Raw genomic sequence first — 17,904 nt, forward strand, 5'->3', positions numbered from 1 at the left:
TCCAGCCTTGCCCTGCCTAGAATAAATAACCCATGCCAGTATAATGCATTTTCACTCCCAAAAAACATCTGTTCTGGGGGGGTTTGAAACCATAGAGCTGTTTTGACAACAAAACCAAACTGCACTCCTAAGGGGACAGCTGTATCATTAATTCATCCAATACTTTTTTTTTCCTTGCAACATAATATTACACTATGTAGTTGAACAGCCAGACTCTCTATATGAAAATACCACCTTCAAGTGAGTTACACTGCCTTGTGTAGCAATTCTGGGCTAGTTAGAAATACACTTGTTTTATAAGGAAAACTGTGGATTCATGGTTGAAACAGACTTTTAAATGGAAATGTCCCAAATGTTTTTATGTGGTCTTTTAAGCTTGTCCATTAATGGGAGGGGGCAGGTAATAAAGAAATGCCCACCTCAATCAAACAGATCTTTGTCACTTCTGACTTCACAATGATGCTTTTTATTTATAGAAAGGCTGCTTTCCAGTGGTGTTTGTTGGTACCTGTGGATGGATGATTTGAGTTCTGCTAACATGAGGTTGCTAACTCTGGTGATGACTACTTTGGGGCAGGTTTATCACAGGGGGGTTGTCACTTTTTTCCTATGGAGCAACTCAAATACCAGTTCCACTGAGGCTGAGTCTGGGAATCCACCTTTGCCAGGACTGCTGTTCAGAACAAGCAGCAGAGATAAGGGCAGAAACACTTCATGCTCACTTTAGATCCATTACTTAGGGACCTGCTCCAGTGCTACTGCACCTATGGGGTTTCACGGAGTGGCTGCAAGCTGCCCCTTGGTTTTATTACAAGGTGGTCATACCCAGCCTTAGCTTGAAGAGCCACCAGCTCCTGTGAGGGAAGGACCTCAGGCCCTCAGGGTCAGGGAGCAGCAGCTGCCCCTGGATGAAGCCAGGCATAATTCAGCCAGTACCTGTCTGTCCCAGTCCCTGACTATTGACACATTTGCACTTTGAGACAGGTGGTGAATTATGTTGAGTGCCAAGTTTATTCAAAGCAAAGGAAATGGATGTTAGAAAATTATAAACTGAGCACAGTTTTCCCTTCACTAAAGGGAAAAGTGCTCCAGAACCGACTCGTGGAACCAGGGACACAGGGAAGACGGGAATGATTCAATGGGCTCGTTTTGCTGGCGGCAGTGTCATCACCAGTGCGGATACAAAGCACATTTGCCATGTTAACATTGAAAATAATGTTTCTGAATAAAGTTAACTGCCTAATGTTATGACTTCCACTAAATATGTGAATTTGCTGCTTCTAAGAGGCAATGTGAAAGAGGAAGTATTACTTTTGTGTACAAATTTATTTATTTATTAGAAAATTTGGTACAATGTTGTACATTGAAAAACATGTAAGATATTGAAGTGTCTAACAAATGGCATTGAAGTGTCTTTAATAAAGGTTCATTTATAATATTACGGCTGATTTGTTGAGAGTGAGCTTTTGGGAGTTTCAGTTGAAAATTAAATAAAATTCTAATCCATTGCTATAACTCTTTTCTGTCTTTCTCTTATGGAAATGGAGATTAACTGCCAAAGTACCTGCTCTTGAAATTGGGCCATGAGATCCTGGGGAACAGCATGAGGCTCTGACAGCCTGGCATGTGGATGGGGTGGAATTTGGGGCTGGATTGGAAAATACAATACAGAACTCATAAGAAATAAATTTCCAATATATCAGCTTGCTTTAGTATCTGGCAAGTCCCCCTGTCTTGGCAGTGCGAACAGAACAGTTGGGGGAGTGAGCATGTGTGCAAGTAAAAACACGGCCAGGACAGCACCAGACTCAGCAGCAGTTGTGAACACCTCTGGTGTTCCCAAACTCCAACCCCACCCTGGATGGAAATTCCAGAGGCAGCTTTGGAGATAAGCCTGAATTCTTGCTTTAACTAAAAATCTCAATTCAGTTTCTGTATATTTTTTAAAAATTAAAACTATTTCCCCCTCGAAATTATCACTTTGGGTATAAAACAGGTTGTCTGAGAATACTCAAAGTTCCTTAACATATGTAGGAGTTAAAATTTTTTAAAATTGAGAGAGGCTTTAAGAGGCTAGGGCCTGAGGTGATGACAAAAACTGATTCCGCAACATTAAATAAAAACAAAAAATGCACCATTTGGACCCAATGACATAAAGATGATTATTTACAGCTCAAGTAATTAAATGCATCAACTGTAGTGCTAACCCCCTCACCATGCTTTAAAGAGCTTAAACAGAAAATGTGATAGACTTTTGAGACAGAGTAATAAATCTTCCTCCCTCCCAGCCCCTAAAATTGGATCTGATACATATATACAGGATACATGTATAGAATGTCATAAAAGAGACAACCTCTACAGCAAGCCATGGTAACGAGTAGCACTACCAACCAGCCAAGACAGGACTTGGCTGAATTCCCAATTTTAACTGAAGATTATTTTTAAGAATTATGTCCTTTGTTCTCTATGTTTTACTTGTCTGCCAATTATTTTCTAAGTTTTGGCCTCTACAAAGTCTTACTACTCTGTCATGGATAACAGTGTAACAAAACATCCAGCCTGGGCTGTTGGTGCTCTGGGCAGGGGCTCTGGTGTCACTTGTGTCCCCTGGTCAGTACATTAACCTGGTCTGGCATTTGTTCTCCCTCCCTCCAGACTCTGAACACCTGCACATCGTCCTCATGAGGGGAACAGCCTCACAGTTAAATTACAGCACCCTAGGGCAGCACATCATCCCCAGTACATCAGTGTTGGGATGACGGGGACGGAGCGAGCACAGAGCATGCACGGTGCCACCAGAACCAGTGACCTGGCATGGCTCAGTCATGAGGAACTGCCCAGTATCATGGCCCAACCCAGGGCCGTGCAGGAACCCATCACCCACCACAGTCCCTTGGCTTTGCCTGCCCTCAGAAACACCCTCCACAGCTAAACCTCCTCAACCACCACTCAGCCAAGCTGGTGCTGTAAACCTGACCGCCAGCACCGACTCTGGTGATAATTTTGCGTAATTCCAATAAGGTCTCCTCACACTCCTCCCCGCACTGTTTTGACTGCTGCAGCTTCTGTTTCCTACACAAGAACAGCACCAGAATTTTGCTCTGCCTGCCAGCAGCCCCCCGAGAGCCCTCAGGATCCACCCTTACATCGGCAGAACTCCGATGTTCTCCCTGCCTTACCCTCCCAGCCTCCCTCCCGTGCTTCAGCCCTTCCATCCTCCCACTGCTTCAGCAGCTGAGGGATGAAGACCAAAAGAAGGCAGAGCTCCATGTCTTTGCACAAGCACTGCTGTAAAGTAATACAAGCCCATGCTTTTACTGGAGAAATGTGAGTGTGATTAATAAAGCTGCGTTGGCTTCCTCACAGGAATGCTTGCTGAGCACCTGTACGTATAAACAGGAATATAAACTTCCACAAATACAGCTCGAATCAGAAACAAATGGATTATTGTCTTTTACAAAGAGCTCTCCCAAGCCAGAATCCTTTCAGTGCTGTTGGAGGGCAGCAGGCTGTAACTCTATCGGCCCCTTCCCCTCCCCTGTTACGAGGCAGGTGCCACTGAACGATGAAAACTTGCTTTATTTCAGCCTCCCCACAGCCCCCGAGCCAGAGCTTTCCAAAACACTTTCCCTGCAGGAGTTCTAATAACGCCTTTCGCAGCCACCATAATTAGCTGTTTACCCCCCAAACATTACTTTTTTGGCACAACTCTTCACAATGACCTCACCCACTTTCCATGCAGGAAAATTTCATGTTTGGGAAGCTGGATTATTGGAGGATTTAGTTTTCTCTAGCAGGGAGAGTGGCTCTCAGCCTGCAGGACAGCTGCTGTGAGGGGTGCCGGAGGAAGGCTCTGCTCCCAGCCCGACTCCTCCTCTGCCTCGGCGGCTTCTCCGGCTTCTCCCCCCGCAGGAGCGGCCGGGCTGGCTCAGAGCAGCAGCTGCCGAGTCTTCTCATATGTCCCCAGGAAGATGAAGCCTCCCAGGCTGATGGCTGCCATCCGTGGGACAACACCTGCGAACAAGCTGAAGGCAAAGGAAAAGCAGTTTAAGAGGACGAACCGGGAGCAGATGCAGGGGCTTCGGAAGACAAAGCCAAGAAAAACTCTCTCTTGCTGGTTTCTTAAATCCCACCCCACTGCTCACTGAAGGAATCTGTCTGGGCTTCCCCAACACAGCACTCCCAAAGCTTGTGATTTTTAAGCTCTCTCCACACTCCTCAGGTGCAGAAGGAAAAGGCAGGAGGCTATTATGGGCCACTGGAAAGGGGAGCTCGGACACATGCCCACAAAGAGCTGCAGACTGGGAAGATCCTGTCTGCAGGTGGGAACATCCTGTCCTCCACTGCCCCCACCAGCCCCTCTGTGTCAGGGGCTCCCCCTTGCAGAAACAGCCCTGCTCACTGCAGTGGCTCATTCCCAGCAACACGCAATAGCCGTGAAGGAGAAGAAATATTCAATTTATGGCACCTTCACCTTTTTTAGGTGCCTGATCTTCACAGTTCTTTGAAATTAACAGGAAACTTGTGCAAAGCCAATTGCTTGACACATCTAAACTCACAGTTGGTTTAACATCTTCAGGACAGGCCAGTGTATCCTCCCAGAGGATTACAGGCTTCCTTTGTGGCAAGCAAGGATTAAACATTAGGCTTGAATCCATCTGGCATCCCACCTCCTTCCAGATCTATCACCCTCGGCCTGGCTGAGGTCCACAGGGATCCTGTCCCTGGCTTTTCCAAACACTGCATGGTCCTTGCTAAGAGCGTGCCCACAGTGGGACATGGTGTAATTCCTGGTGAGACCTGGCTGCTCAGGAGCTCCCTGCTCCTGCTGCACAGGGAAACCTCTGACAATAATGAGCTCTGCAAAGGAGCCTGGAGCACACAGGCAGATGGAAACATTTTATGGCTTTACTAGACAGCAATTGGGTCTATTACCATAATGACAGCTTTAAAACAGAGCAATTTGTACAAGGCATGTATGGACAGAGCACTGGTAGGGCAAATCCTAGGGAGCAGCACACACCATCCCTCTCCTGCCGAATTAGGGAGCCTCATTACGGGAGCAGGGGCAGATATTCGTTTCCAGAACAGCCCACTCGAGACACAGCTATTACACAAACAGGGGCCCATAACTGAGTTAACCCAGAAGCTGCATCCCTGGCAACCCCTATTACCAACCATCACTTCCAAGAATCCTGGCCCTGCTTCTCCCAGTTCCTGTTCCCACCTGCCACCCGTGGCCTCTCCACACTTTCCCCATGGGCTCCCTTTCTGCATGAGGGCAGAGCTGAACAGCTGCAGGCAGGTCCCAAATCCAAAGAGCAGAGCTCTGTGGCAGGTCTGATCTGAACTGCTCTCTGCTGGGCCATGCCTGCGCCCATCAGCAGATGAGATAAATTGGGTTTATTTCTGCTGGCCCCATCAGAAACCACTCTGGTGGGTAGAGGTCTGCTGTCTAGTTGGATTTGCTCTCTGGAGATTTCACCTGGCACTCTGCCACTCCTCAGTTCCTAACAGGAGACTAACAGGACCCCTGCAGTTAGACTTTGGATCATTGAATCATTTAGGTTGAAAAAAGACAAGCCCAAAATAACCCAGCACTGCCAAGCCCACCCCTAACCCACGTTCCCAAGCACCACAGTTACACACTTTTACAACACTTCCAGGCTTGCTGATTCCACCACTTCCCAGGGAAAGATGGTAAGGCAATGCAGGGCCTGGACACAGCACAGAGGGGCCAGTGCTGAAAAAAGCACCGTGTAACCTAAGAAGTACCCTCTGGACCAATGAGGTGGCCATACTGACACAAACTGCTGCTCTCCTCTGGCCACAGCTCTGCACCCAGCTCTGCACCCAGCTCTCTCTATGGGCAGCTTGTGCTCTGCACAGCAGCCAGCAGGGCTGGCTGTGAGGAGCAGCATGGCTCGGGTTCAGCGGGCAGCAGGGACCGAGGGGCGAGCAGGCTGAGCGGAGCCGCCGAGCGGGGCGAGCAGAGGCCGGGCAGGAGAGGGAGGACAGGGCCGGGCCCGCAGCAGCGCCAGGCACGGGGCTCCTCGGGGAGGCCTCGGGCAGCCGATAAATGGCACACAATGAGCCGAAGTGATGCTGTTCATAATGGTTTTTATATCCCACAGCTCCTCCCATGGTTTTCCCATTCACAGGAGATTAGTGGACAGTCTGAAGAGTCTCACCCCACAACAGGGTTACCTCGCCTCTCGGGGTGTAATTTGCAGGCTGGTGGTGGAGGCTTTCTGCCCCCTGGTTGGCTGCCTGGCAAAATTCCCCCAGAGATAGGACTCTTCTGTATTCCCTGAAGACAATTTTCTCTGCTCAGAGACAGAGCTGCTCTCCTCCCCTCGAGGGGGTAGCCCAGTAACAGAGCCTTTCTCTGTGCATGTGCTGTTACTGCCGAGGCATGTGCCCTTCTGGTACTTTTCCATTGAAATCGAGATTCATAACTCACACTTCAACAAATAAAACTAAACGATGTTGAGGGATTATTAAATCGGTACCTCACACGTGCCAACTTCAGTCCAACCACGAAGCTCATGGGAGGAACAGGACACCTGGTACAAAACCACCAGCTCCATCCCCAGCTCCACAGAGGCCACCTCACCAGCATTACCACTCCAATAATCCTTGTGTTTCTCACCAATGAATTGGGAAGCTTCATCCATGGCTTTAAAACACCATCTCCTTGTGTGAAAAGCTGTCAGACAAGATGCAAACTTCCCTTCCTGTGAATGATTCCTCTACCCCTCTGGCAAGAGCAAAGAGGTGCACAGATCCACTCACCCCATTGCTATCCTAACCCCTACCACAGTCCTGGCTCTCCCTGGACAGAAATGGATGTGGAATTTCTTGGCATGAAGCAGAGGGATTTACTAGGTGCAGACCAGGAAGCTGAGCCCTGTGCTCTGGTTTTAATAAGGTGGCAATAAGCTATGTGTCTTTCTGCCATCAGAATTCCTCCTCTTCAAGTACAAGATTTATTAGAGGAGCCATAAATCATGTCATGTTGCAACTGGCCAAAAAAGCCCGACATTTTTATTGGTTTTGATTAATAGATTTATAATTGGCAGCAGGCATGACAGCCTCTGCGTTTATTTTTCCCAAGACTTTCTTCCTTTTCCTTGCAGCTGACGCAGCTTGGCCTCCTTTACATGTTACTTTTTCTCCAGATCTCTTATTGTTTTGATTTCAACTGAATTGTGCTCCCTTTGGTCCTAGTCCACTGGTACTATCTTTGGGCAGAGTTTAATTCTGGGTTGTTTAGAAAAGGGCACTGCTGAACCACCCTGAAAAGAACACAAACATACATTTTTACTTTCTGCTGTTGGCTGGGGTACGGGGCAGGTTTTCTCAGTCAAATCCAGGCCTCTTCACACCCTTCAGAGCTCAACTTCCACCAGCAGCCGACACGGCCTCACTTCTTCCAGTCCCTTTCAAAACATGCCTTAGAGTCCACCAAGCCATGTAGGACCCCAAACTCATCCACTGCCACATCACCTCATCCCCTCCAAGAGGCAAACCTGAGACAGCCCATCCCTGAGTGTTGCCGGGGGGGACAGCTGGATACCTTCCTGGAATCGGTGTTCAGGAACTTCCTGCAATTTGTTTTGAATTATTTCCCACATGTGTAGAAAGAGGGTTGAACTTTTATTAGCCAGGCAAGCAGAGATCAGATGTTCTGAGAAAGCTGTCCCCCGCAAAGCTGCGATGTGCACAATGCTTCAGGCAACAAAGGTTAAAACAGTGCCCTGAAAGAGTGAGAGGGTTAAAAACCTAGGGAAAATTACAGGGAAAAGCCCCAAGCTTCAAAAAAACCCATTCATTTCTCTTCCAGGCCAAAGGCAGGTGAGACATGAGCCCTGCTGAAGGAAGCACAGGCTGAACTTCATGGACTGGAGAAGTTAAGACATATATTCACTTTCAGAGGCCAACTACTGGTATAAGACACACACTCAAAGAGGACAAGGTAGTGTAAGTGAAGCAGTGTCAGTAAAACTCAATAATAATTTTGACACCTCAAAATGTTGTAGAAACACTAGCAGAAGACTCTGTATTCCTACACTGCTCCAAGGTCAGGAGAGCAATTCTCTGTCTCAGGACTGGACAAAGTGAGGCACTTAAGAGACTGGATGGACATCACCCCAGACTTCCACAGCCGGTCAGAGGAAAGCCCAGAACATTCCTACACTCTGGCTACAGCAGGAAAGCCCTGGAGAGCTGATCTGTGGCTGCTCAGACCTACTCTTTGTACTCAAGCCTGGCTCAGAAAACCTGCGCTTTTGCAATGCGTTCCACACTGCAAAAATCTGGGGCCACGTGCTCAAGGCCAGACCTAACAGGAGGTTCAAAGCACAAGTCAGGGAGCACACGGCTCCCTCCATCTGCTTCAGCTTTTCCCCACGCTGGCACTGCCTGCTCATTTTGCACTTCGCAGCAAGAATGGACAATTGAAAGGAACAGAGGAGACCTTGCTGGTGCTTTCAAATCTAAAGAAATTGCCAGGAGGAGGAAAAACTGTCCATAAGGGGCATGTGGATCCTATGCTGGCCTTTCCCAACACCTCAGGAGAGGTGATTCACACCCCTCAAATAAAACTGTTGTCTTCGCTGCAACGAGATGTGCCTGAATTTAAATGGATACAAATCACAAACGCACACATTCACAGGGAAAAGTCCATCATGGGTTATTAACACAAAGCCACCCTCGCCTCTGACACCTGGAGCTAGGCTTAGAGGTTGGATACATTCCCAACAATGCCCCTTTTCTGTGCTCTTCCCTGGACACTGCCCCCAGCCAGTGCTAAAGTGAGGACACTCAACCTCCCTGAGGAACTTGTTCTTGGCTACCTGACTGTTGCTCCCTGTCCAGGTGTACAGCAATCAAAAGGCTTTTCTGTATGCCAGTATTTAAATATAAACAGATCCCATCCCATCCTCTCACACCCCCTAACACACAGACACACAACCCCTGAGGTGCAGCATGTCCTTACCCTGACAGGCCTTGTGTCCTCCAGATGCCACCAAGGGCAGCCAGAACATTCCCACTGGCATTGCTGGAACCAGCCTGCACCACAGGGAGAGAGAGATTGGGAACTGTTGGCAGAGGTTTAGTTATTTACTGAGCACCTGTCCCTGGTTAGTGCTACATGACAGGAATTACAGACATCCTAACGACCTCCTTACCCCAGGCACAGGCAAAAGCTCCTCGTCTCCAGGAATGAAATAAAGGACGCAAAGTGAAACAGAGGCACAGAAGAACAAAGCAATCAAGGTCACAGAGCTGGTTACTTCAGAACTGGACACCCGGTCCCTTCTGCACTACACTCAGCTCTACATCCAGCAGCTGATTCTGCAGTAAGATATGAATAAAAACACAGTCTCGAAGCACCAACAAGTGACTTTGCTGCTCCTTTAGATTTAAAAGAACCAAAAAAACCCCTGAGTAGTGAAATGCATGTGAAAATTGTCTTGAGTGCAAAACAGAGGACAAACAGCAGGACTAGAGACAATTAAATTCCATGTGTGACCTAGTTAATGTGAGATGACTAATATAAATGGAATGGTCCCAGAACACCTCAGAGCATCCTCATTTCTTTACCTGGTGGCTCAGGAGAGAGGCAGAGATAAATGAAACCCAGTTCTTACAGGTTTATCACTGACACTATCCAAAGACAAAGAAGCTGCAGCAGGCACAAGCCAGCAATGACAGATACACAACACAGCAACATGGTGAGCATAGATGTGACTCAGCTGGGGAGGTGCACATTATCAACAAGAAACACCCCAAATTGAGAGACCAGAGCAACAGGGTGAAAAACACCCACAGAAACTTCACAATGCCCATCCTTCACCAACACAACAGCTCTCTTCAGGGCTGGGAGAAAGGCTTTAGGAACATCCACCTGCCAAGGGCTCTTAGCTCTGTGGCTGTCAGCTCTGCTCTGGATCAATGAGATGATGATGGGAACATCAGACTCAGTAGCAATTTCTAAACTTACTAAACTCACTGATCTTATAAGCAATCTTCCTTCTGCCAACCCCCCATCACAATCTCTGTAGCTTAACTTTTTAGGACAGAAAACCCAGTACCAAGCCCTCCTCAGAAAAGACATACACACACTCTGAATTTTCAAAACAACAGCTGAATAAATCCCTGATGGGCAATTTAACTTTGGGTGTCTGACTCTGCAAGGCTTTTCTCCTAAAGACACTGCATGAGATTCTGGAAGCTGAGCACAAGCCCAAGTCTGTTTCAGACAGCTCCTTTGGGAAAGGACCAGAGAGGAGCATTCAAGGAAAGGAACACAACAATTTCATTAGTTCTGCATGCAGTGCCTGTTCACATCTACTCCTGCCTTCGAGGACAAGACCAGAAATGATTATTAATAGGTGCTGGATTTCAGTCTGTAACGACCCTACAGAAACCCCGGAATACCCAGGCCATTCACCAGCCTGTCTGGTGGCCTCGTTCACTCTTACCTTTGCCAACATAATTCTCGTCTTTGCTACGTCGAGAGGTGTGGTGACTGCAGCTGCAAATCCACCTGAGAAAATTAAAATACCAAGCACAAGTGAGACATTGTTGTGTGAATATAAATGCCACACTGCCTATAATTCCCAGGGCTGTGGTCAACACTGCTCTGTTATTAATGCCCACAGCACGTTCCCTCACGTCAGAGCCCAGGTACGTCTGTCCAAGGTCTGTACACAGACCTTGTTACTGTGTATTGACTTTAGAAAACAGCTCTCTGCTGGTTAACTGTAAATCCAAACATCCCCAGGGGCATTACTGTCTTTTTGTTCTGGACTCTGTACATATACGAACATATGAAGGTTGCAAGGATAACAGATTCCACTTCCAACATCTACAGCAAGTTTGGAAGGAAGAAACTGCTTACTCATTTGCAGAGATGGGAAAATAAACCAGTCACACTGTGTTCTGCCTAGAGAATTAAAGTCTGACCATGTAAATGCTAGAAAGATAGAAACATGTTCTGTATCTGAAACACATATGCTTGGGCTCCTCAGTAGATAGACACAAACGGGATCTGGGACTGTTTCAAAGAAAAAAGACAAGTCAGTGTTTGGGATGGAGCTCATCTCCAACAGATTAAATCAGCTCCACTTTGGATAACAACAATGTGAAGCTGCCCAAGGGTCTTAGAAAACTGTCAGAAGTCTGCTGCCACAAGTGCCATCTTACTCTCAGGGGCATTTTTATTCTCTACTCACTCCCAAACTTCACCCTTGGAGCTCATTACTGTCACTTGCCACAGCCAGCTCAGCTGTGACTTTCCTCCTGAAAGCCAGAAATCTTCAGCTTATCCATCTGCATGTCTCATCCCCGAACATGTGTGTGTCTGGCTCTGTATTTTAACCCTGTGACTACAGCCTGGCCTCTTGTGCTATCTAGGGACCAGCTTTGCTGCTTTTCCTCCCAGGATTTTATTCCCTTTGCCTTATTTCCCCATCCTAAAATCAACTCTAATCTTTCCCTCCTCTGTTCAAAATATTTCAAAAGAGTAATTCATGCTGAGGAAGAGCCAAAGTGAAGGAAACTTCTGAAATGCAGGAGCAGCAGTAAGTGAAGAATGAAAGGGGAAGAAAGGGGGGAGAAAAGAGAGCAAGAGACTAGTTCTGAAATCTTTCTTCTTCCTCCTAATTTTTTTTTTCCTCTGGAGCTTGTATAAATCCTGTATCTGCTACAGCTGGGAACAAAGTGACTCCAAAGACTGAAGCCTACACAGTACCCAGGGAATAAGCCAAAAATAATCTGTTTTCTGTTCCAAGTTTTATGGAATGTAGAAAAATTGATCTCTCTTTTCTTGGGATGGGAGAGGGGGGAAAAAACATTTCTTCTAAAATCTGTAAAGTAATAAAAAATCCATTTTCCCTGCTGGCTTGTGTTTTTACCTGCATCTCTCTCTCTCAACCACCTTAACTTGAACATATTAAACCTCTGTTTTCCGACGGAGGAGGCTGGGCCAGCTGGCACCCTACTTGACTTCTTACAGTTCATTAAGGAATGTCCCATGACAGTTCAGGAGATGCAGTAAGGCACATGTGCAGTCCCCTGGATCTCAAACAAGAATAGCAGGAAAGCTGAGTTAGTGAACAGCCCAAATGCCTGGTTTAGGAGCAGCTTCCACTCCCATTAGGTTGGCCCATGCGGTTCACTATGCCGGAAGCTTTCTAGCAGTGATACCTCACTAAAAAGCAGAAAAAATGGGCTGTATTCAAGAAGTCAAAGCAGAAACTATGAGCAAGTTAAACTAAATTCCAGTCAATTCTTGGATCTTCTTTAAGGTCAGAAAATCCTTTTATTGTGAGCCAGTTTTTGCGTAAGTGACCAAAAGGCTTTGAGAGAATGGTCTGGATAGAAACTTTGGTACTCATGTCAGCAATGTATTTTTAGAATGGTAAAAAATAATCTCCATGGAAAATAGTGGCTTTACAAGTCTGGATGTAGAAGCCCTTCCTTTGCCCACAGACCAAGCTAAAATTAAACAGTGAACCACATGGCTGTCAGGCCTGTGTCAAGCAAAAAAATCACAAAGCATCACCCAGCTCTGATGGCAACACTTTAGTCAGACTAACTTATGTCCCTTATCAGATCTCTGTAACTTTTTTTATGCATTTATTCCTGAGAGTTTCTTATTGGCAGCAGCTTCAGTCTTGGCTGATAAGAGTGATTAGAACAAACACAATTTATCCTGGCATGATGTTCCCAAATTCTTATCTGAAAAGTTTAATCAAAGCTGATTGGTTTTCATTTTTTCCCCAGCTGACATCTGGATCTTCCCTACTCTTTTGTTACTAAATTTCAGTGTTTCTTTTTTCATCACTGGGAAGTATTTGGTACAGATTTACCAATCAATTCAGAATGGCAACAGCAACAATAAAATGCTTCATAAGCACAACAAGCAGCAGAATAGCGGCTAAATTAAAAGCAAGTTTGTATATGCTTGACAAAAACATGAGATTAAAGCTAGCATTTGTTGGGGACTGCTTTTTATTGAAGACAGAGTCTGACAAAATGAATATTCTCCAGCCTTAACTCTAAATCTTCAAGATAATTTTACAGTGACCTCTTAAAGCTTAGTACAGAGGTACCCAGGAACAGGATAAAGGAACTTAAAACTTGACTGCTTCCAATCACCAGATTGATACAACAGATGCAAACTGTCTGTTCATTGAAAATAGGAGGGCTGTGCAGTGCACTAATACACCATAGGGCCCAATGGATCTTTAAATCACTTATTTATTAAATAAATCATTCAATTCCTGCTCTCACTGAACTCACCAAGAACTGCCACATGAGGCTGGAGTCTGCTCCACTAATCAGCAACCAGGAAAAGCATCAGAGTATCAGGTGGACAAGAAAGGCCCAAACACATCCAGACTCCCACTCCTAAATCATCCTGGTTTCTCTGCAGAGCTGATGGAGAAAAAGGCACCTTTGCAGGCAGTCTGTGTCCAGGCCCATTCACCAACTCAGTCTTGGAGAAGGCTCCTTTCTCCCTTGCCCTAGACAGATCTGGGGATGACTTGGGCTCAGCAAACATGCATAAAGATGGCTTTTCACATGGGAGAAGGCTCTTGGCTCTTTAGTACTTCTAGCAGAGTGACAAATTCCTCTATTGGGAAAATAAACCTTCGTGCAGTAGTGGAAAATTCATCACCCATCTCCCAAGAAGTTACAATGGTCACTGTACATTCACACATCAGCTGAGCAGCCAAACTTTACCAAGTCAGGATGTTAAACAGAAAATCCCCCTGCTACTCACACTTTCCCAGTGACCAGTCCTTGATGGAAGTGCTGGTGACAGACATCTGCAGAAAATGATTTACCTTTATTTGGCAATAAGAATAAAAAGACTTGAAGACTTAAGATATTCCCCATGGTTGCTGCTGGCACTTTCTACCATTTTAGCTGTCATACACAACTAAAAGCATCAGAGCAGAGTGAAATACTTCACCTGGGAACAATTCATAACCCTAGGTTCTCGCAGCCTGTAGAATTTGCTGCTACAGGAAAAGGTACACAATCCTCAAATAAGATCCTATGAAGGGAGGAAGACAAGTTCTCCTTCAGTTTTGGCGTCTTGCTTTTCTGTACCATTTTAACTTCTCCTCCCCTTTTCACAAGGGTCCAGGGAATCCTTCTGGCCATTACAGGGGTTCTCCCTGATTCTGAGTTCCTGTCATATGGCCAGACCCCCGCTTTCTCTTCTGCAATACCAGTCCTGTTCTGTAGGTCAAGCTCACTTCAAGAGACAGCAATTTGTTCCTTGTTGGAATTAGTTCATCTTAGGAAAAGAAAAAAAATTCCAGTGGAACTGTACTATTGGCTTTCTTCATTATTACTTTCTGTACTGACATCTGGAGATTACCCAGGACCGATTCAGGATCACATCCCAATTTCCAGGTTGAAAAACTGAGTGGCTCAGGTCCAATGCTAAACCTCACAGCATCCTCTTACACTGACTGATTTCCAAGTTCACAAATGGTCTTTTTCAGAACTCTTCAATCAATAAGTTCTTATTTGAACTTTTATTTTACTGATACCATGTTAAATTTTTTTAAAAGGAAGTTATTCTGGCCCTTTATCAGCGTGGGAACACCACCTGCCTAAAGTAGAGCGAAGTGATCTGAGAACGTCTTTGGATTTCAGCAGAAATACCAAGACAAAGCACTGCACCCTCCAGAGATTTAACCAATTCAGGGTTAGGAGCATGTTCCAAGCAGACTCTGCAGGGAAATCTTGAGAACTACTCAAAAATTTATTCAGAGCTATAGAGTTAAAGAGGCTTTTAGACACAGTGTGTAATCTTGTCAGAGCTGATTAGATCAAAACAAAAGTGATGGGAAATCCTCCCTGTTAATGTGCAAAAAGCTCTCGTTAGTGCATTATGACTCACTGGACTTGCACCTCCATTCGTGGTGACTTTGTCACCACACAGCATTAATTATTAATGTTAAGCCACACTTTTTCTTATGGCAGCGACAAAGAAGGCAGCTTAACAGGGGCAATTTTCAGTCACATTAAATGGACATTAGGTTCTTTGACAAGCTGGGGATCACCTTGCTGCTCCAGGGCAGTATTCTTCTTTCCCAACAGCTAATACCCAATGGCAGGATTTCCTTGCCACTGACCTACTTCCATGGAGAACACAGGAAACCCACACAGAAGCTCTCCTGGGATAGCCTGCCTTGGTACACTGCAGGGCTGGGGTAGTCCAGCCAGGCAGTCTAAATCCAGAGAACACTTGAGCATGGGGTGAAACCAGAACCATGCCTGTATGGGGACATGCTTCCCTCCTCTGCCTCCATACCCTGCCCAGATCTGGGGTGGTGCCCAAACAGTTCAGACACGAGGCAAGGTTTGGTTAAAACACAACCTCAGGCTTAGTTTGGTTAAAACACAACCTCAGGCTTAAAATCTCGTTTAGATCTACCCTTGGGTTCTTCCCCACTGACTGCTCAGGTATCACCTTTTCCCACTCCCTGGCTGCTCCAAACATCTCTGTTAAGACACCAAAGATGATGATAAAGCTGGACAAGGCACTGAGGGATTAAATTATTAACAGATGAGTCAGAGAGGATTCCAAATCTCTAATATTTATGTTCATGCCTATTATATTTCCATTAAAAGCCCATGGATCACATACATCTATCTTACATATGAGGGCTCAATACGGCAGTGTTGGGCCTCTTGCAGCACTTTGGCTGAAACTGCTGCCATTTCACAGGCACTGGGGATGCAATTCAACAGATTGTTGCTCTTGGTTCTGTCTTCACCAAATAGTTATAACCAACTCATACAGACACACACATGTGTGTGTGCCATAAAGGGAAGCTAAACAGGACTTTTTTTTCAGTTTCTTTCAGCTTATTACCCTGCCCCTCAGGACCTCTAACATATTTTTAGAAAGTATTGAATTCAAGCAAAGAACACAGGAGAAAAGCCTGTCTGTGTGATTTCACCATCCCACCACCACCATGGTGGCTTTTGGCAGCATATCTGTGTGCAAAGGTTGTTTTTTGGATAACATTTGCCTTTTAAGGTTTATAACACAGTGATTTTAAATCACTTCTATGCACACATCCACCTTGTTTTATTCCCAGCGAACTGATGGGGTTTTAATTTTTTTGTTTTGGGATGGAAAGAAAGGGATAAAGAGTTTGGTTGGCTTTTTCTTCCCTCATCTGAAGCTACATGTAGGTAGTCAATAATTTTTAACTCTGGAATCCATTGTTCAGAATGCAGGAAATTATTGTTCCACTGCCTCCCCTCAGCAAAAAGGCTAAATATTTTCAGTGAAATAGAATGGATGTGGTACCAGAATAGATCAATATCAGAGCCAGCTTGTTCCATACCTCAGGGGGAGGCAATGGAGACAGAAGGGAAGGTTCTGATCCAAAAAGAGTTCAACCTCCTAAGCTTTGAAGCAGGTCGTCAAAGGACACATGAGAAAGGAAGATTACAATACTGCTGGTGAAAAGGAAAGAATAGGGAGACAAAGCACAGAGAAGAAAAACCAGGCTGAAGGAAGGATAACTCAGAGAATATTCATCCTCACCAATTACAACATGATCTACAAATTACGACTCCAGCTCTTCAAAGATTCGTGCTTGGGGAATAGAGCCTAGGAAGGCAACCAGGCCAAGTGTCTCATCTACCACCACATGGACCTGGAAGTCTCTGTGCTGCTCCAGGACCTAGTGTCTCCTCCAACACCAAGTGTTGGTGTCCTCAGTGTGTGCCAAAGGACAGTGAGCACATGTCCATGCACAGCTGTGCCTCTGGACGCTCCTTCTGCAAGATTTCTGCTAGAAAAGGAGCAGACAGTGCTGAACATCCATTAAATAGTAGCAAGTCCAAGCACAACTGGTCAGAATTAGGACATACAGAGAAGGTATTGGAGGCACTGGGCTAAATTTCCAGCTGAGACACCAAATTGGACCTCAGGAAATTACTCTGCAAGGCCTTGGGTAAATCAGATAACCTTTCCAGCTCTCTGAACATGCCTGAACGCAGTTTTTGTATCAATCTAACTGTAAAGAAATCAACAGAGGTAATGATCCCCATCACACCTGCAGACATACAGATTGAATTTTAAGGCATTTTTAGTCTGTTAGCTTGATTTGTTTCAAAAGAAAAATGAAAGATCTGCTTCATTCGCTCTTATTTTGTTTGCACTGACTGATGAAGTCAGTGTAAAATCCAACAGCAGGATCTTAAGCAGAATAGAACTCCCTTCCCATCAACATAAACAGAAAAAATACAGCTGGACAAGACCACAAGAGGTCACCTAAAATATTCTCTCGGCCCCAAAATGGAATCAGTTCTACCTAAACCATTCCCTCACTGCTCACACACCCAATCTACTTAACTCTGTGCAGCAACAGCCACACTGCCTCCCCTCAGCTGTGCAGTTTCTGTGCCCTTCAAAATGAAGCCTCAGTCTCTGCTGGAATTCTGCTGCTATTAATACTTCATTTCCCCTAACAGAACTTATTTTTAAAAAACTACATACAGTGTAATGACTCTGATTTTGTAAGCTATCAAAGAACAAGCTTTGCTTTTGATAATCTCTTTTTCAAGAAATGCTATAATTTCTCTTTAAACAGGATTTATTTTTTCCACATATTCTCTTACTGGTTTGGAATCTCAACATGTATTTTAGCTCCGTGGGGAAAAAGCTCTGGCTATCCATCCCTTTACTATTAATCTGTTTTTTCTATTAAGACAGTTGAATCTCTCCTCCCTCAAACTTGTCAGCTATACTGATGAGTCATTAATTGATTTTTTTCCCCTCTTTTTGTTTTTTTGGGAACAAGTACAGTAGGCTAAAATCAAGCAAGAAGACTACTGAAAAATTCAATTAAC

General features: G+C 45.3%; 1 protein-coding gene across 4 annotated transcripts in view; it reads right to left on the reverse strand.

Moving 5' to 3' along the window:
• Positions 1 to 3,559: 3,559 nt before the first annotated feature.
• Positions 3,560 to 17,904, reverse strand: part of SLC25A26 (solute carrier family 25 member 26) — an 87,604-nt gene continuing 73,259 nt past the window's right edge. For 3 of the 4 annotated variants that reach the window (XM_048315578.1, XM_048315576.1, XM_048315575.1), the window contains 3 exons: positions 10,491 to 10,555; positions 9,002 to 9,075; positions 3,560 to 4,025 (listed from right to left, as the gene is read on the reverse strand). In XM_048315578.1, coding sequence (XP_048171535.1) covers positions 3,929 to 4,025; positions 9,002 to 9,075; positions 10,491 to 10,555 — 236 coding nt within the window. In that variant the 3' untranslated portion in view covers positions 3,560 to 3,928. The remainder of the gene's footprint in view (positions 4,026 to 9,001; positions 9,076 to 10,490; positions 10,556 to 17,904) is intronic. The other variant, XM_048315577.1, reaches the window with a different exon arrangement.

This window comes from Corvus hawaiiensis, chromosome 11 (assembly GCF_020740725.1).
Source record: "Corvus hawaiiensis isolate bCorHaw1 chromosome 11, bCorHaw1.pri.cur, whole genome shotgun sequence".
NCBI lineage: Eukaryota > Metazoa > Chordata > Aves > Passeriformes > Corvidae > Corvus > Corvus hawaiiensis.